At 48.6% G+C, this 20,120-nt stretch overlaps 1 protein-coding gene across 12 annotated transcripts in view; it reads right to left on the bottom strand.

Moving 5' to 3' along the window:
- The window catches only part of HSPG2 (heparan sulfate proteoglycan 2), a 162,142-nt gene that overhangs the window by 9,320 nt on the left and 132,702 nt on the right, over positions 1-20,120 (bottom strand). For 9 of the 12 annotated variants that reach the window (XM_066606258.1, XM_066606250.1, XM_066606257.1 and 6 more), the window contains 25 exons: positions 19,756-19,910; positions 18,566-18,704; positions 18,343-18,486; positions 18,125-18,259; positions 17,833-18,014; positions 17,502-17,697; positions 17,240-17,419; positions 14,095-14,355; positions 13,336-13,498; positions 12,385-12,482; positions 11,521-11,787; positions 11,329-11,441; positions 11,003-11,150; positions 10,797-10,913; positions 8,789-8,806; positions 7,750-7,834; positions 7,333-7,477; positions 7,078-7,177; positions 6,891-7,000; positions 6,625-6,733; positions 6,434-6,532; positions 6,098-6,319; positions 4,871-5,115; positions 4,515-4,686; positions 3,914-4,036 (listed from right to left, as the gene is read on the bottom strand). In XM_066606258.1, coding sequence (XP_066462355.1) covers positions 3,914-4,036; positions 4,515-4,686; positions 4,871-5,115; positions 6,098-6,319; positions 6,434-6,532; positions 6,625-6,733; positions 6,891-7,000; positions 7,078-7,177; positions 7,333-7,477; positions 7,750-7,834; positions 8,789-8,806; positions 10,797-10,913; positions 11,003-11,150; positions 11,329-11,441; positions 11,521-11,787; positions 12,385-12,482; positions 13,336-13,498; positions 14,095-14,355; positions 17,240-17,419; positions 17,502-17,697; positions 17,833-18,014; positions 18,125-18,259; positions 18,343-18,486; positions 18,566-18,704; positions 19,756-19,910 — 3,726 coding nt within the window. The remainder of the gene's footprint in view (positions 1-3,913; positions 4,037-4,514; positions 4,687-4,870; positions 5,116-6,097; positions 6,320-6,433; positions 6,533-6,624; positions 6,734-6,890; positions 7,001-7,077; positions 7,178-7,332; positions 7,478-7,749; positions 7,835-8,788; positions 8,807-10,796; positions 10,914-11,002; positions 11,151-11,328; positions 11,442-11,520; positions 11,788-12,384; positions 12,483-13,335; positions 13,499-14,094; positions 14,356-17,239; positions 17,420-17,501; positions 17,698-17,832; positions 18,015-18,124; positions 18,260-18,342; positions 18,487-18,565; positions 18,705-19,755; positions 19,911-20,120) is intronic. The other 3 variants (XM_066606251.1, XM_066606256.1, XM_066606261.1) reach the window with 1 other exon arrangement.

Here is a 20,120-nt window from a genome sequence, read left to right as displayed (position 1 = left end):
GAACTGTGTGTAGAGGGGATGAAGACCCCATGACGGGCGAGGAACTGTGTGTAGAGGGGATGAAGACACCATGACGGGCGAGTAACTGTGTGCAGAGGAGATGAAGACACCATGATGGGCGAGTAACTGTGTGTAGAGGAAATGAGGACACCATGACGGGCGAGTAACTGTGCAGAGGAGATGAAGACACCATGACAGGGGAGTAACTGTGTGTAGAGGAGGTGAGGACACAGTGACGGGTGAGTAACTGTGTGTAGAGGGGATGAGGACACCATGACAGGCGAGTAACTGTGTGCAGAGGGGATGAGGACACCATGACGGGCAAGTAACTGTGTGTAGAGGGGATGAGGACACCATGACGGGCAAGTAAATGTGTGTAGAGGGGATGAGGACACAGTGACAGGTGAGTAACTGTGTGTAGAGGGGATGAAGACCCCATGACGGGCGAGTAACTGTGTGCAGAGGAGATGAGGGCACCGTGACGGGTGATTAACTGTGTGTAGAGGAGATGAGGACACAGTGACAGGTGAGTAACTGTGTGTAGAGGGGATGAAGACCCCATGACGGATGAGTAACTGTGTGTAGAGGGGATGATGGCACCGTGACGGGCAAGTAATTGTGTGCAGAGATGAGGACACCGTGACCAGCGAGTAACTGTGTAGGAAGGGTGAGGACACGGTGACAGGCGAGTAACTGTAGAGGCGATGAAGACAACATGACGGGCGAGCAACTGTGTGTAGAGGGGATGAGGACACCATGACAGGCGAGTAACTGTGTGTAGAGGAGATGAGGACACCGTGACGGGCGAGCAACTGTGTGTAGAGGGGATGAGGACACCGTGACAGGCGAGTAGCTGTGTGCAGAGGAGATGAAGACACCATGACAGGGGAGTAACTGTGTGTAGAGAGGATGAGGACACCGTGACGGGCGAGCAACTGTGTGTAGAGGGGATGAGGACACCATGACAGGCGAGTAACTGTGTGTAGAGGAGATGAGGACACCGTGACGGGCGAGCAACTGTGTGTAGAGGGGATGAGGACACCGTGACAGGCGAGTAGCTGTGTGCAGAGGAGATGAAGACACCATCACGGGCGAGTAACTGTGTGTAGAGGGGATGAGGACATAGTGATGGGTGAGTAACTGTGGGTAGAGGGGATGAAGACCCCATGACGGGCGAGGAACTGTGGGTAGAGGGGATGAAGACCCCATGAAGGGCGAGGAACTGTGTGTAGAGGGGATGAAGACACCATGACGGGTGAGTAACTGTGTGCAGAGGAGATGAAGACACCATGACAGGGGAGTAACTGTGTGTAGAGGAGGTGAGGACACAGTGACGGGTGAGTAACTGTGTGTAGAGGGGATGAGGACACCATGACAGGCGAGTAACTGTGTGTAGAGGGGATGAAGACCCCATGACAGGCGAGTAACTGTGTGTAGAGGAAATAAGGACACCATGACGGGCGAGTAACTGTGTGTAGAGGGGATGAAGACACCATGACAGGGGATTAACTGTGTGTAGAGGAGATGAGGACACCGTGACGGGCGAGTAGCTGTGTGCAGAGGAGATGAAGACACCATCACGGGCGAGTAACTGTGTATAGGGGATGAGGACACAGTGATGGGCGAGTAACTGTGTGTAGAGGGGATGAAGACCCCATGAAGGGCGAGGAACTGTGTGTAGAGGGGATGAAGACCCCATGAAGGGCGAGGAACTGTGTGTAGAGGGGATGAAGACCCCATGAAGGGCGAGGAACTGTGTGTAGAGGGGATGAAGACCCCATGACGGGCGAGGAACTGTGTGTAGAGGGGATGAAGACACCATGACGGGCGAGTAACTGTGTGCAGAGGAGATGAAGACACCATGATGGGCGAGTAACTGTGTGTAGAGGAAATGAGGACACCATGACGGGCGAGTAACTGTGCAGAGGAGATGAGGACACCATGACGGGTGAATAACTGTGTGTAGAGGGGATGAAGACACCATGACAGGCGAGTAACTGTGTGCAGAGGGGATGAGGACACCATGACGGGCGAGTAACTGTGTGTAGAGGGGATGAGGACACCATGACGGGCAAGTAAATGTGTGTAGAGGGGATGAGGACATAGTGATGGGTGAGTAACTGTGTGTAGAGGGGATGAAGACCCCATGACGGGCGAGTAACTGTGTGCAGAGGAGATGAGGGCACCGTGACGGGTGATTAACTGTGTGTAGAGGAGATGAGGACACAGTGACAGGTGAGTAACTGTGTGTAGAGGGGATGAAGACCCCATGACGGATGAGTAACTGTGTGTAGAGGGGATGAGGGCACCGTGACGGGCAAGTAATTGTGTGCAGAGATGAGGACACCGTGACCAGCGAGTAACTGTGTAGGAAGGGTGAGGACACGGTGACAGGCGAGTAACTGTAGAGGCGATGAAGACACCATGACGGGTGAGTAACTGTGTGTAGAGGGGATGAGGACCCCGTGACAGGCGAGTAACTGTGTGTAGAGGGGACGAGGACACAGTGATAGGCGAGTAACTGTGTGTAGAAGGGATGAAGACCCCATGACGGGCGAGTAACTGTGTGCAGAGGGGATGAAGACACCATGACGGGTGAGTAACTGTGTGTAGAGGGGACGAGGACACAGTGATAGGCGAGTAACTGTGTGTAGAGAGGATGAAGACCCCATGACGGGCGAGTAACTATGTGCAGAGGGGATGAAGACACCGTGACGGGTGAGCAACTGTGTGTAGAGGAGATGGACACCATGACGGGTGAGTAACTGTGTGTAGAGGGGATGAGGACACCGTGACGTATGAGTAACTGTGTGTAGAGAGGATGAAGACACCATGACAGGAGAGTAACTGTGTGCAGAGGAGATGAGGACACCATGATGAGCGAGTAGCTGTGAGTAGAAGGGGTGAGGATACCATGACCAGTGAGTAACTGTGTAGAGGGTGTGAGAACACCGTCACAGGTGAGGAACAGTGCATAGAGGGGATGAGGAGAACGTGACTGGTGACTAACTGTGTGTAGAAGGGGTGAGGACACTGAGATTGGCGAGGAACTGTACACAAAGGAAATTACACCATGATGGAGGAGTAACTGTGTGTAGAGGGGAGGAAGACACAGTGATGGGCAAAGAGCAACGGAATTAATAAGGAGACATTGACAAGCGAGGAACTGTGTGTAGAGGAGAAGATTACACCATGACATGCAAGAAACTGGGTGTAAGGAGGATGAGCAAACCATTAACAGTAAGGAAGGGGATGAGGACACTATAATAGGTAAGTGAGGAATCTGCATACAGAGGATGAGGACAGCATGATGGGCAAAAAAACATATGGAGAGGGGACGAGGACACCGTGACGGCAAGGAACTGTGTGTAGAGGAGATGAGGACAGCTTACTGGGTAAGGAACTGTGTGTAGAGGACATGAGGACACAATGGAACTGGGAGTAGGGGAGATAATGACCGATGAGGAACTCTGCGTATATGGGATATAGACAGGTTGATGAGCAAACAACTGCTTGTAGAGGAGATGGCGATACTGATGGCTGAAGAACGGTTTGTAGAGGACATGAGGACACCATGATGGGTGAGGAACTGCGTTTATGCGGAAGAGGACAACAGCACGGGAAAGGAACTGTATGCAGCAGGGATTAAGATGCCGTGAAGGGCGAGGAACTGTGTGCCAAGGGGATGAGGAGAGCTTGACAGGTGAGGAACTATGCAAAGAAGCAGAAGGTCTCCTCTGCCTCAGCTCCCCTGCGGGCATCACTCAGGAGTCTTATCATGTGATCAAACTTTATGATTTGCAGTCATCAATAAGAGTTGAAGTGAATGGGAGCATGGCTCGCTGGCACCAGAAGGTCTGACCACGGGACATTGTGACTACTCCTCTGTTATGTCATTTATAAGAGCTCTTACCTCGCTCGCAGTACGTTCCAGAGAAGCCTTCTGGGCAGTAACATTTGTTCTCTTTGCACGTGCCACCATTGAGGCAGGGATTGTGGATCTGGCAGCGATCCTCGTGTGTTTCACAGCGGTCACCTGGAAGATGAAGGTGCTGGGAGTAACCATAACATTTTGACAGGGTTTTTTTGCATTTTTAGCATGCGAACGTCATCCGAGTGTAATCTGTCTTTCATGCCAAAAAATGGCCCAATTGATGTAATTTGAAATGCCCGTTGGTGTCAATGGATGCAGGTTCACTCTTTACCCGTTACCCATTGACTTCAATGGGCGATTTTGGTACATGAAAATACACCAAAATAGAAGATGATACAATTTAACGTAAACCATCAGTCCATGAAAAAAAAAAAAGTTGAACATGTGACTGACTGCATTCACTTTAATGAGTCTGAGTTCTGTCAGTTGTAGACTCGGACGTTAAACTTACCCGTGTGAATAGAGCCTCATGGAGAAGACTCTGGCAGGCCTTACATCGTCACGTTGCAAGGTTTTAAATGGAAGCTACCTTTCAATAGGCGGCGCTAAAGATTATTTTCCACTATCTTCATCCTCTCACCTTTAAACCCATCGCGGCAGAGACATTGGTACTCGTATTCTCCAGTTGGCATGCAGCGGCCTCCATGCAGACAGGGCATGCGGTCACAAGGAGAGCTGTCATAGCACTGACTGATACTGTGGCTTTCTACAAAGCTGTAGGATATATCCACTTTCTTGCCATTGATGGAAACCTGTAAAAAAAAAAAAAAAAGAAAAAAAAAATCACATAAAAAACACATTTGAACCAAGACAGGCGGGGCGACCGGAGTCTCCACATGTCCCATTACACAACATCTCTCCCTGGTTGATTATTGCTTCAGCCGCTGATATAGTACTTTCCCTCTTACAGCGGACACTTGTGCACAATGAACTCACTTCTCCGATGCAGCCCTGATACGGCTGTGTGAAGTTGACAGCAGAGGGGAGGTCTACAGAATGGTCCACACCTCCGAGGTACATCAGGGTCTTCAAGTTAAGGCCGAGGCTTTTTCCAGGAGAGGACCTCTTAACAGGCGGCGCCCGGTCGACCTGCAGTGTTCCATCCTTGTGGATTCGCTCTGCACTCGCTTTGTGCCATTGGCCCAGGGTGATGGGATCAGCACTTCGTAGTATTGCTAATCCTACAGGAGGAGACTAAAGTCACTTCTAGTACTTCCTATGACTATTCCACCTGTACAAGTCAGAAATAAATGCCTATAGTGTGAAACTACAGGAAGTGTCTGGTTAACCCTTCACTAACCACACGTTGTGGTAATATTTTTACGTACAGCTGAACTCCTGAATACATACAGAACTTGTCTTCTTCTGCTCGGTGAACATAAATGTGCTTTAAGGGGACGTGAAGTCATGGTGAGCCTTGGCTAAGTGCGGCCCCTGCAGCCACACAGAGCGCCAGCTTATAGGGACAGCACCAGCGAACCTTAGTTATGTGCGACCCCCTACAGCCACACAGAGCGCCAGCTTATAGGGGCAGTAACAGGCAGATGTAGGCTTGGGGCCATCACCCCCTTAAGTCTGCCTGGCCAGTTGATCTTCTTCCTCTATGTGGCCGCATCTAGTGGAACTACATGAATAATTTCCCTGCTCGCTCGCTCTTCTCCCCTCTGATGTTCCAAGCTGCTGCTTTTCAGCCCATCAGCTCAACACAATCCCTTAGTTCTGGTGCTGCAGTTATAAGCTTGGTTCTGGTATTGTATCTATGTACTCAGGTTGGTTCATGCTGTATTTCTGTTATGAACGTGGAATCTTGTACTGTATTTATGTACCAAGCTTGGTTCTGCGATTGTATTTTATGTATTGAGGTTGGTTTGTGCTGTATTTATATACTGGGTTTGCTTCTGGTACTATATTTATGTTATGAACTTGGTTCTGGTACTGTATTTATGTGTTGAGCTTGGTTCTGGTACTGCATTTATGTACCCAAAAAAGGAATTCCACACAGGATACGATCTAATCTAAAGCTCGAAGTTCAGATAAGATAATGATGGCCACCTGATGCAACTTGGAGCTCAGTGACTTCAGGGTGGAAACAGCGAGGTGAAATTAGGTGTTGTACACTATCATCATTGACCGACTGCAACCTCCCCAGAGCGCTCACCTTACCTGATCCCAATTCATAGCGAAATTCAAGATATCCTCCAGCCATAGTGAGCGACACAAAGTCTTCCACTGGAGAGTCTTTCCCTCCGCTGAAGAATAGAAGCCCATTCGGAGACAGAGGCTTGAATTCAAGGTCCACCCGAAGCTCATTGTGGATGTTGGTAAGAGACGGGTAAGAGATGTAAGAGATTTCTCCATTGAAGGAGGGAGTGTTCACCATGACACCTGAAGGAGAGAGGGCGCTATAATGTATTACAGACTTACACTACAGACATCTGGTGAGAACAGTGGTCTACCGAGCGACGTGTGACGACATGTTACTGATTCACTACTCCATACCGTCCATGCATTTTTCTCCAGATTTGCCCAGGTGGCATCGACATGTATATCTGGTCCCATCCGCGTGGTTGATGCAGGTGGCATCGGGTCCACAGGCATCTGAGGAAGAGAATGTAACAGAGGTGATGAGTACAGATCCGAGCGCGGGCCACCCCTCTGAGGCTCCATTCTCCAGCGCCCTCCTTCAGTACCTGGGTGACAGTGCAGGGCCTGGGAATGTTCACAGTTGCTTCCGGCAAAACCGGGAGAACAATCACAGACGTAACTGCTGCTCTCTGAATCCCGGCATATTCCTCTATTCTAAAAGTACCAAAAATATCTCCAGGTTAGAATTAGCCACACGTTTCATAGACAAGAAGAACTGTGGACTGTCGGACGGACGCACGGTCGGACGGACGGACAGACAAGTGACCATCTATTTGAGCCGCTTCTAATGTATTGGGTCGTTCTGGTTTACCTTGCAGGGTCGGTCTCTACAGGTGGGGCAGTTAGAGATGCCATTTGCACTTAGATCCAAGTCCTTGAAGATGACTTCTTCACCCTGGATAACAAGCTGCCGGACGCAACCTGGGTGGGAAAGTGAGAGCAGTTACGTATGAGATGCCACTGCGAAGAAGGACAAAACCAGGCCAGTTCCTACTCACCCACAAACCCTCGGCTCAGGTCGGTTTTGGACACAGCCTCAAAGTTTGGATAACCTCCGAGATAGAGCTCTTCGTTGAGGTCCAGACCTTGGAATTTACCCTACATGTGGGAAGAACATGGGCAACATCTGAGCTTCGGTTATGTTTGTGTGTATGAGGTGGGAGGACGATGCGTATTAGATCCCCAGTCTGTGCAGTAAGATGTTTACACGGTCACATCGAGAAGAGGATTAAGAATCCACATGGAGAACCTACCTGGGAGGTGCCGTTCACAGGCGTCTGGTTATCTACGACCATCGATCCCTGGTTCAGATTCCTGTGGAGGGTCACAGTATGGAACTCACCCAGGCTAATGGGTATCGGATAACGAATTGTCGCCATTCCTGAACCTGCATCGAATCTGCAATCACATAGGAGAGACGTCACTGTGGGGTCTGAAGCTTCACGGATGTCACAGAAGGTAGAACAGTCAATGGACTTACGGACCAAATCCAGAAACCTAACAATGAGGTGGCTCAAAAAAAAACTAAGTTTCCTACAGCAGGGGATAAGATTGCCGCATTGGTTATTTGTAGAACATGAATATCCGGCCTTCGTAAGTAAGCTTATCAGATGCAAAGACCCCAACAATATGAAATAATCCCACCCAACTGAGGGAGGCTGAGACATCACCTGAATTCTGGGCGTCCTCCTACAAGGCCGAAGGACATAAAATCGGCTCCTTTGCTTTTCTTCTGTCCGCTGTAGACCAGCATTCCTGTAAAAGTGCAAACAGTTATCAACAAGACCTGCATGTCTGGCCGAGAGGTCAGGAGAAATATCCAGGGGGCCCAGAGAAAAGAGGCAGTAATGAGGGTCTAGGAACGATCGCGGACAAACGCCATACAGATTGTAAGTGCTGAAAGATCGCAATACTGGTTGTCTGTAAGAGGGGAGACGATGGAAGTGATATTGGATGTCTCTACAAAGGAGGTGGGATGATGGGAATGAAATCCGATATCTCTTCGATGGGGGGAAATTATGTCTCTACAACATGGGAGGAATGAGATCTGATGTCCCTACATAGGGAACTGACAAGAATGATACGGATGTTTCTGCACAAAGGTGAGGTGATGGAGATAATACGTCTCTACAAAAAGGGGGATAATCAGAATGATACCAATGATGTCACCAGAAAAGGGTCGGAACGATGTCAGATGACTCTATAAAGGGGGAGACTATGGGAATGATACCGGATGTCTCTACAAGGAGGGATGCAATGATGGGAATGATACTGGTTGTCTCTACCTAAAGGGTAGATAATAGGAATGATGCTGGATATGAAAATGAGTTACACTGGTAAGGAGGGAAGAATAGTCTGCACTGGTGTTATGGTGGGGCACAGGCTACATGACGGGTTATGGTCACACTGGTAGACACCGCACGCAACAAGGTATCATGGTAATCCATTCTTTAGTTCAGTAGAGGAGGCTGCATACAACTAGAAGGGGCTGCGGGTGGGAAACACCATTTTATTGGGGGCAGTCAATAGCACTAGATCATGCACTGAGGGCAGAGAAGCCTGGCAGGGGCACAGCACTCGGGGGGCCAGGCACCGGCTGAGGGTTATCCTACAGGAACTCATGCAGCTATACAATAACGCTCCGTCAGTAACACTTCAAATGTTCTGGAATCAGTTTCTGAAGGCGGCCATGCATCCTGGGTCACTTACCAGAGTACAGAATGAGGGCTGGAGAGAAGAGGAGGGAAAGTCAGAAGAGACAAGAGAGCAGCAATCATGGGGATCAGAGGGAGGGATCAAGCACCTAATACCGCCAACCAAGAATGGGATCTTTACAGTAAGAATTGACTGAGACAAGCGCACGTTCACTGAATGGCATGAGGCTGTTCATATCAGGTTTTTCATCTCTATTTAACTCATGCGTTGGAAACCGATCCTACCAAGACTGCAAGTTACCCCCGATCCACAGGAGATCCACAGGATAGGGGAGAAATTGCTGATCGATGGGAGTCTCACCGCTGAAACCTCCAATGATCTCCAGAACGGGACTCACATTCCCAGTTCTGTCCGTCACTACAGGGGTCCCTTCTTTTCCCCCTCAGTGACATCTGCATGAAGGCAGCACTGGGTGAGCATGTGCGGTCAGCGCTCCATTCGTCTCAATAGGGCTGACTGAAATACTGAATTGGGTACTGCTCGGCAATCTCCAGAAACCCATTGAAAGCGGATGGAGCCCTAGCGCAGTCGAGTGACCAATACTCCATTCAGTGTCGTCCTTCTTGCGGGGGGTGCAGTAACCCAGCAGTGAGGAGGACAGGACAACCCCGTTCTCGGGATCGGTCGGGGTCTCAGCTGTGAGAGCCCCGCCAATCAGCAAGTTAATCCCTATCCTGTGGAAAGGGGATAACTTGTAATTTCGGCTTTGATAGATGTATCTGTCGACTATAATGATATCAGTGTTTAATGGACCTTGCAGTGGCTTTTTATGGCGTAGCCTTTAAAATGATGCCATTACAGCCTACGAGTGACAGATGTCACTGTTAGGTGTATTGGACAGATACCCAACGGTGGCATCCATCAGTCATGGGCTATAGTGGCATCCATTGAACAGATATGTCATGAAAAGCTATTGAAAATGTCATGGTGTATATGTCTAATGGATGCTACACTCCACTATGCTATTCCATACCTTTTTTCCAGTATACTGATGTATATAGGCCAGGCGGAGGCCAAGACAACATTGTTTTGGCAAATGGAGCCCTATGGACATGTTGAGCACGCATGTCAGAAGCCAAATGCAAACATAACGTGATGTGAACAGATCACAAAAGGACTAAAGCGGCAGAACGAGAGATGGAAAGTGTGCAAATTATAGCAATGACGAGACGTAACACAAGGCAACACTGAACTACCGTAAACCACACCTTCCCACCTGTGACATCTTTACCAGCAAATGCTGCAAATCCGTGTCCAGGACACGTAGAGGAAAATGCAGTCATTCCGGATGGTGGCCATATCATCCCAGGACAAATGGCGCTAAAGCATCTTCCCACGTTACTCCACTATAATTTCTTTTGCTCTTGTAGGCCATGTTCACACGGTGTAATTTAAAGGCGTTGTACCACAAGTGGAAGTTCTCCCCTATTCACAGGATAGGAGATAATTTGGTGATTGGTTGAGACCCCCAGTGCTCTCGAGAGCAGAGGTCCGTGTCCCCTGTCCTTCTCAATGCAGGATTACTGCACTCCACACAGTGAGGAGGAAACAATGCAGCGCTGGTCGCACTGGCACTCCATTCACTTTCTGGGACTATGGAGATGGCCGAGCGGCACCCGCTTGAGTCTTTCCATCAGCCCTTATAAGAATGAATGCAGCATTGATTGCGTATGCTTAGCCAGTGCCCCATTCATAGTGACGTCGGTACGGCGGGACAGACAGAGCGGGACACGAGAGTCCTGTTCTCAAGATCGTCGAGGGGACTCAACGGTGAGACCCCCACCGATCAGCAAGTTATCCCCTATCCTGTGAATCTGCATTGATATTTTCGGCACGTGGATTAGTGCCCCTGAATGAGGCCAGTCCCCATGTTGATCCTTGGTAAAAATCAGCTGAAATACAGATCTCCATTGATATCCACAACAGAATTTTCCAACATGGATTTGGCCGAGTGAACATGGCCTTAGCATAGTCCTCCCATCACAATGTTCTGCTCTCTTACCATCAGCGTTGTCTGGTCGGAAGGTAATCTTTACTTCAAACTTCTTGTGGGCGTCTTTCAGGCTCGGCAGGGCGAGGTACGATTGCGGGTTGCCGCTGAAGTAGGGTACAACTCTCTCTGGAAGTAGATGAAGAAATGCAAACACCGTGAGAATGTAAGCCGTGGCCAAGCGGTCAGACCTCGGAACAAGCTGCAGCATGGAATACCTCGAACTTTTAGCATGGAGAAAGCAGTGACTCTGCCCTGGCGATTGGCCGCGGTGCACACGTACGTCCCGGCATCTTCTGGCTTCACCGAAGGGAACGTTAGAATATTGTTCTCAATTCGAGCATCAGTAGGGAGGTCTCCTTCCAGCTGGTAACAATGTAAAGGTATATAGTCAGTCTGTGGTCACTGCAAGTCACGTCTTGTAGCCTACATGTGTATCTATGGGAAGAGGCTGAGGGGCCAACCTGACGGTGATAACTAGAAGACACGGACTGTGAACATGAACTCTGCAAGGCGATTAGAAGCTCCATAAAGACACAATTACCTTTGTCCATGTGATTTCAGGCACCGGAAATCCAGATGCCAGACATGGAAATACAGCAATGGATCCGGTGGTGATCTCCTTCATCTCCGGCTGAGCAGCGATCTGCGGCACAGCTGTGGAGGCGATGATGATATGTTAGAAAACAATGACTGGGAAGAACAAAAGTGCATTAAAATACCAAATTCCACTTACACTGCACATGGAGGATGACATGAGACTGCACCTCTCCCACATCATTGGTGACAGTACAGCGGTACTGCCCCGCGTCCGTCTGCTTCACCTGCTCAATCCTCAGTGTGCCGCCACTTATAACCGCATCATTCGGCAACCGACTTCCCACTTTGCTCCAAGTGACTTTGGCACGAGGATCTCCAATGGCCAAACATTCAAACTCCACAGAGTTTCCTGCCAGGACGGTCTGCACTGAGGTGCGGATGTTAATCCTGACTTTCGGCAGCACTGAGAAGAATAAAGGAGCTTCTGTAATGGATGTGGGCACAGCAGAGTCTGCTCTAAAAGACCCAATTTAATCATCAGGTGCTTGCTGAAGGGGTGCACCAGATTTTTAAGTTACCCCCTATCCACACGATATGGGATAACTTGCTGATAGTTGTGAGACCCCCACCAAAGACTCCCACCAATCTAGAGGACACGTGTGTCCCGTTCTCCAGTCACTGCGGGGGGGGGGGGGGGTTCCTTTTCTGCAGTCAGCGCTCCACTCATTTCAATGGGGCTGATGGAAATACTGAAGTGGATGCCACTCGGCTATCTCGGCAGTCCCATTGAAAAGCGAATTGTGCGCTTGCGCGACCAGCACTTCCTTTAGTCTCCTCCTCATAGTGAGGGGTGCAGTAACCTCGTAGTGAGGAGGATGGGTGACACTGGACCCCATTTTTGAGATCGGCATGGATCTCAGTGATGAGACCTTCACCAATCAGCAAGTTATCCCCCATCCTATGGATATCCTGAGGATAGGCGATAGCTTGAAATTCTGGTGCAACCACATAATGTTGGGTTCTGCTGCAGATTTGGCTCTCTGTATTAGGAGATACTAACCTTGTACAACCAGTTTTCCACTGTCTTGGAACTGACCAAATCTGCTGACTGCTTTGCACGTATAGACACCTTCATTCCCGCGCTCCAAATTTGAAATCCTGTAGTAAACATATGAGATCGCAGGTTGTGCTTATTTCCAATACCACAAACAGTACTGGGAAAATTAACAGCATAAGAACGTTTTTGTGATATTTTCTTAATATTTAGTTAGAAGTTAATTATAAAAAAAGAAACCAATTAATTAGCTAAAGCCTTTATACAAGTGACATCAAACAGGATATGCTTATACTTTGTGTGCCCCCTGTTGGCTTTTCATAGCACTTTCACCCCGTCTGGCATTCCTCGGATTTATTTTATGATCATGTCCTTTATTTCGAGTTCGTGGAGAGACTTTCAACAGTCTTTCAAATAGTTTAACTTTGTTGGTTGCAGGGCCTGTAAAGGCTGCAGCAAACACTCTCTATTGGGGTCATGTCCAGTTATTCCCCATGGAAGCGAGTTCACATTGGGTAAACACACGCATCACACTTCTTGCCATGGGGCAAGGAATTCCATCCTGCATAAAAATGTAGTTCCTGTACGGAAATCACTCGCCTATCCGACAGCTTCCCGTCCAGCGCTGCAGCCTCAGCTGCATGGAGAGTGGAAAAAGCGGCGGGCGGTCACGTGCTTTGTGCATGTGACTGCTCAGCCACTCACAGGCTTCAATGGTGATTCTTCCATGCCCATAGTAACCAATCAGAGCTCAGCTTTCATTTCTGAAGCTACTCTGGTCAAATGAAAGCTGCTCTGTAATTGGTTGCTACCAGCAACAAGGACCGTTTTTATAATGGTGTTCACTCTATATACAATATGTAAGATTATGCTATTAATTTTGACCAGTTCTGTATGTTCATAACCAAAATGCTTTGAAAGCACTGGCCTTCTATAGGTCGCCTACATCAAGCTTACCGGAGTGTTGTCCCATCCACTTTGTGATTGGATGGAAGCTCTCCTCCCTCTTTAATCCACTGGATTCTTGCCCTGGGATCTCCGAGAACTGTGCATGTGAACTCTGACGTATCACTGACTGCCTTGGTGTCTATCTGAGGCGAAACCCGGACAGAAAACGGAGCTATAGAGAGAAGGAAAACAAAAAAAGAGTACAAATCGGAACTGAACTGAAACTCCATACAGATCCGACTGTGCGAGAGGAGACATCAGCAGGACATCCGAATCCTCCCATTCATGGGGAGTCTGAAGGGTTACATAAACACAGGGGTGTTTTACGACATGTAAGGCCGAGTTTGCACTGTGTTTAGGGCTATGTCCATTGTTTCCATCACAGGGGTTACCCAAAGGTAGTAACCATGATAGAACCATTGATAGTTATGAAGCAAATGGGGACTAAAGATGCAAACTCTGATCTCAGTTTGATATGGTTGTCATTCGTGTCATTCTATTCTGGAGGACAGATTAGTGTAGACGTTTCCAGATATTCAAATGTCGACCAAAGTTGGCATCTTTGGAGTCGGTTTGTCTCGTTACAGTCAGTGAGTCTGTCACGGTTATCTGGTAATCACAGACCCCTTGATGAAAACCCTGGCCGTAATCTAAAATTCAGTGTGAACCGAGCCTAATACAAGCACTTTTAATCATCATATGCGGCCCCATCATCAATGACAGAATACTCTAATATCCACAGACCGGCCCCACTGTGCAGCTACTCACCTAAAACACTGATCTGAGATAGGGCCACACTTTCTCCGACTTTGTTAGTGACCGCACAACGGTAGGTACCGGCGTCCGTGGCTGCTGCATGATTGATGTGTAAGACGCCATCACGCACGTCGGCTGACCTCGACAGAGAGCCATTAACTTTAGTCCACTGGTATCTGAGTGGCGGAGTGCCGTGGGCCAAGCACTGCAACCGGATGGGTTCTCCAACACTAACAGACAGTTCATCGGGGAGGGTGGTGGCGTACGGCGGATCTGGGGTGCAACAGAGAAACATCTGATGTATAGAGATGTCTTGGAACACAGAATCATCACAATGTCTACACCGACACCCAGCAGAGCGGTGCGGGAGGATATCTGACCCCCGTGTTCAGTACGACTATTGAGGCCATAGCAATGAGTGATATGAAATGGCACAACGCAGTTGCTACATCTGGTGGTCAGGAGTAGAAGTGGTCATGAGAGCTGGACGTCTGAGTCCATACTGTAGTTCCAGGCAGGTGGATCATGTCAACTCTGACCCTTTTGAGCACTTGGAGAAGAGAAGGTTTTATCATTTCAGCAATCTGTCATATAAAGGGGCACTCCAGCCAAAACACATTTAGCCATCTTTGTCCCCCTTACGTGATTGGCTGTCACACTCTGGAGGTCTCCTTTGTGTACTAAAGCCACTCCCCCACTATGCAGCTCCCTGTATGATGCTTATCACGCACCATATTGATGGTGAAAAGTTTGCTTTCACTTTCAATCCACCCCATGATTCAGCAGCACAGTGTAGTGGCCCAGAGTTTGGGGTCCCCTCCAGCACCTCAGAATGTATGTTTTGTGTTTGCACTGTCTGGTATGTGGAATGAATCAGGTTTATGTGTATTGGATGTTTGCAGGCATGAAAGGGTTAATGTCTGGGGATGTCTGGAAAATGTATCCAACTGTCTGACTGCTGATTGGTCTGTGTTCACGTAGTGTGCTGATTTGATTGAGAGCTATCAGTAGTTAGGAGTGCGAGGATGAGAAGAGTGGAAGGAGTTAGTGGAGTTCCAAGAGTCTATGGAGTTGAGAGGAGAGTGAGAAGACAGTTGGTGACCGAAGGGAGACATGGAGGAGGCCGAGAGGTGGTCTGCTGTTCCCACTTGGGCCTATCCTTCCTGAGAAACACCCCACCGTTACTAGCTACCAGGAGTGCATGAGCCCAGACCCAGGAAAAGACACCAAAGAACTGCGTGTCTGGAGAGATAGAGGAACAGCCGGAGAGCGAGAAAGACAGTGAGTAACTGAAAGGAGAGAGAGCGATACCGGGAGAGTGAATTCCTGCAGAAAACCAAGACTGTGGATATACAAATACCTGTGAAACCTGCCTGCTTCACTACTGTAAGAACTCTTCTTTTGTTATCAACGTGTAAGTAAACGGACAGAACCAAACATTCCAGGTTCTTTTTCAGAAAAGACACTGTGTGAGTGGACTACTTTATTATATCCAGGAGATCCACCGCAGAGGATGGAACGTTGGCGTCACGAGTGACAAAACAGGATTACAGGTAACCACGGTTACTAATTTGTGATCATCCCCTGTCAGTAACTAGGTCGGGTCCTGAGCTACCCTTAGGGAAGAGACGGTAGAGCTCCATGACTAGGTATTTCCCCACCTTGCTGTCTCCTCGGCTGAGGGCCTGCACCTAGGAAGTTGCAACAGCATTAGCAAGAGGCTATACCATTCCTGCCTGCTGGTGGAGGGGGACAGTTTAATTATCATTAGCTTCTATAGTCACCTAAATAAGCTACAGACCATAAGTATACAGTCAGTAGGATGAGCTGTGATCTCCTCTATTAAACCTGTGTGACCATCATCAGTAACTGTGACAGGAGTGTCTGTGTCCCCCTCTAGGCAGTTTCTGTTGTAGGATTCATGCAAAAGCATAACACAAACTGAGAAACTGACTAGAAACATCACACATAAACCCAAGAAGATCTGAGCTGGTCACAACTGAGATCACATGACCATCTGAGAAGAAAGTTTCAGATAGTAACACTAGCTCACTTATATACTGGGGAAGATAGCTGCATCATGATTAAAAAGAAATAAAAAAATTCACCAGAGTGGCCCCTGTTTTGTGCTCTCTGCTTCCCCGGGTTCCACTCACTTCTGAGTAGCTCTGTCACAAGGTTGCCAAAGTACATGACAGCCTTGACCAATCACTGGCCTAAACTGTACTAATGCTGAGGCCAGTGATTGGCTGCAGTGGCCGTGCGCACGGCTGGCCTTAGCTTTGACCCTTGTGGTCATACACAGCGCTAGCTGGCAGCTTATCCAGAAGGAGCACCGGCCAGATGAACTTCCTCCATGCGTGCAGTAGCATCTTGTTCACCTACGTGAATGATCCTTCTCCTGGCTCTCTCTCCTCCCCTCTGATGATCCGAGGCTCCACTGTCAGACCATGGATGTCCCCACAACACAATCATTTAGCATGGCTACTTTATTTATGTTATCAGCTTGCTTCTGGTATTGTATCTATGAACTGAGGTTGATTTGTGCTGTATTTATGTTATAAGTTCGGCTCTGGACTGTACTTATGTTATGAGCTAGGTTCTGGTGCTACATTTATGTACTGAAGTTGATTTGTGCTGTATTTATGTTATGAGCCTGATTATAGTGATGTATTTATAAACTCAGCCTGGCTCTGGTGCTGTATTCATCAACTGAGCTTGGTTCTGGTGCTGTATTTAATCAACTGAGCTGCTCTAGTGTGGGTATGCTGCTATCTTGCTGCTTTCTACGCAATATATTTCTTTCTTTCTGTAATATATATTGCTTTTTCCTTATGATGGAGGGGCGGAGAGGCGCTAAAAAAATTATTCTGCACAGAGTGCCATCTAACCGAAAGCTGGCACTGATCATGTACTTATATGGCATGTGACTGAACTACCCGGAAGTCAGCAGAAACCGGAGTGGACCCCCAGAGAGGACGAAACACGAGAGTATAGTCTCTTAACTTATGCGAAAAAGTTTACTCCCTGGACAACCCCTCTAAGGCTTCATGTCTGCTCTCAGGAATGATCAATGTGCTGCAGATACATCTTACCCTAAAATATTGCAGCACCATGTTTACGGGAATATACTGTGGAGACAACTGCAGATTCTTACTTTCCACATCCAGAGTGATGAAGACCTCGGAGTGTCCATCGGCGTTGGAGGCGTTGCAGATGTACTGTCCCGAGTCCTGCTGGGCTACTCTTGGGATGATTAGACTGTTGTTCACTATCTGGTGCTGCCATGGTAATGGAGCTCGAAGCTTGGACCACGTGATGGTTGGAGTTGGGTTTCCTACATAACAAGATGAAAGGGATTTAGTCTCAATGGGTAGAAATAGAGAAGAGGCTTTGGGAAAAAATATTTTGCTCATCACCTGTAGCAGAACATCTGAGTGTAGCCGTCTCCCCAGCCAGAACCACCTGCACAGTCTGCTCCACCGCGGCAACGGGCGCGCTCGGCTTCAGCACTCTGTCTTCAACAAGCACATCCACATGGACCTGGGTAGAACCGGCGGGGTTGTGGCCAACACAGGTGTAAGACCCGGAGTCATCTGGCTTGGCTGATGGAATCTATGACAGAAAGTCACAAGACATCTGAATGGACACGCCAATTAAAGTGTAAACTTATCTAATGAGGCAGCAAATCATGACTTGTGTAATGCGATGGATATCTTGACCATTCGCCGGTTCTATACAAGGACTAACCTGCAGCACAGCGTGACTGTCCAGAGGAACATGGTTCTGCTGTTGGATAATCTGTCTAGATCCAGTGCGACGCCAACTGACTACCGGCCGAGGGTCTCCCACTCCTGAACACTCCAGGTAAATGGTTTCTCCCATGTTTACCTTGACTGGTCCTTGAGGAATGACAGAAACCGTGGGGCGTCCTGGAATACAATAACGTATGTGCATAAATGTTATGTATTTCCATACCGGTAGAAGGAGATTCACAGATAGACTCGCACCTCCAACCTTAGACTCCACAGTCACCACTCACCTTCCACCACAAGAGTTACGGCGCTGTCCACTGCTCCATAGACATTGGAGGCCATGCAGCGGTACGACCCTTGGTTCCTGTAATTAGCCCCCACTATGGTAATGATGGAGCCATTGGAGCTGATGTGGACGTTATCTGCGGCGATAGAGACAAGGAAGAGATGAACATGATAACATGACCCGGAGAAGCTGCAGGACTTCGCCGTGAGACTGCCTTACCTTGCAGAGGCTGATTCTGACCCATTTTCCATGTTACTCGTACTGGCTGTGCTCCCTTGTGAACATGGCATTTAAAGGTGGCATTTTCCCCACGACGAATGGTGGCACTGGGTGGATTGATGGAGATGACTGGGGTCTCGAGACCTGTAGATCAGAGCGATGTATTGAAGTGGACCTTAAACAGAACTAGGACTGGTGGAGCTGCAGTAAGATGGTGACTTACGGTACACTTTCTGAGCTCCGGTGCCGACGTTGATGATGATGGAAGCCTTCTGTATGCCGGACGGAGCGTTGTAACGACACACGTACTCCCCAGAGTCAACACTAGATGCTTGGATGATGCGGAGACGGGAGCCTGAAATCTAAGGTGACAGTATTAGATGATGATTAGACTGGAAATGAGAGAAGCTCAAGTACATCGCCATAACAAGCGACTGCATTATAGGGTTACCCGCAGGTAACATCTACTACATTACGTGCACTTAGAGAGTTAAGGGCGGCTTTACGCAACACAACTAGATGGAGCAACGGTTCTGTGCAAACATGGCCACCAACCTGGTGACGAGCGAGAATTCCTTCACTAGTTACTTCATTCAAGCTCACCTAAAAATAGTCCCCGATTTTATTAATTATCGTCTGGTGTAAACAGGCAAACGTCTTTCAACGACTAGCCAACAACTTTGCAGGGGAGTGCGCATGCTTGGCGTTCGCTTCCCACCTAACGCTGATTGGCTCCCACCTTTTACATGTCACCCTCTCACCTAACACTCATTGGTGCCCTAAAACACAAATACAAGTCAGTGATTCTCAACCGGACAGTCCCTGCTGGTCTTCGAAGGAACACTCATTGCTGTGGTCTCTTGCTGGGTTTTCATCTTTGAAGACACTCGCTGCTGTGGTCTTTCGCCTTCAATGGAACAGCCGGTGCCGCGGCCACACATCGGCGAGGGATGACTCGACGACTCCTCGCATGTTTTTGTTTGCATTCAGCAAAGTCAGCAAGCAATGAATATATGTTGGGGAAGTGGTCAAAATTTCAAATACCTGCATGCCAAAGAACCTGACCCCCTCTAACGAGCCAAAAAATGATGGCCCATGTAAATGCTACCAACAATTTGTTAAGCGATTGCAAAATTAAACACAGCGTGAACAACAATCACAACAACAGTTGTTCATACGCTTTAGTGACTATTTTTAGTGACTTTTCAGATGATAGTCGTCCCGTGTAAAGCCGCTCTTATCACGGTGTTACCTGCAGTCCTATGTAACGCACAGATAACACGTTATTTGTGTTCAGTTGACAAGTGTGTGGCAGGAGCTCATCAGCTCTGCTACATCTCAGGGTTATCTTCTATCACGCCAGGTATCTCCTACGTTTGCTGGGCGCAGCATGAATCTGAGATGCTTTTCTACCTGGTGATTTGGAGAGAAGCTGGCGCCCGGCCGCATCCAGGTAACTGCAGCGTCTGGATTCCCAATGACCGCACAGTTTAGATCCACAGTCTGGCCCTCGGTTACCGGACCCGGAGTCTTCTCAATGAGGATCGGTGTGGGGTGGTTTGCAGGCACTGAGGGGCAGACAATAAACGGTAGAAAGTTCTTTACAGATGCATTATATACAAAGCATCGGCCTACGGCAGCGGACCTGCACCCTGGTGTTCCTGCTCAGGGGTACAACATAGCTGGCACTAGAAGGAGCGAGTCCCATTACGGGATGGTAGTTGTGGACCACTCCCGTAGCACCAGATTGCAGACAGCAGCAAGGCAGGACCCTGGGA

Source organism: Eleutherodactylus coqui, chromosome 6 (assembly GCF_035609145.1).
Source record: "Eleutherodactylus coqui strain aEleCoq1 chromosome 6, aEleCoq1.hap1, whole genome shotgun sequence".
Classification (NCBI taxonomy): Eukaryota; Metazoa; Chordata; class Amphibia; order Anura; family Eleutherodactylidae; genus Eleutherodactylus; species Eleutherodactylus coqui.
This window is presented reverse-complemented; position numbering and strand designations above follow the sequence as displayed.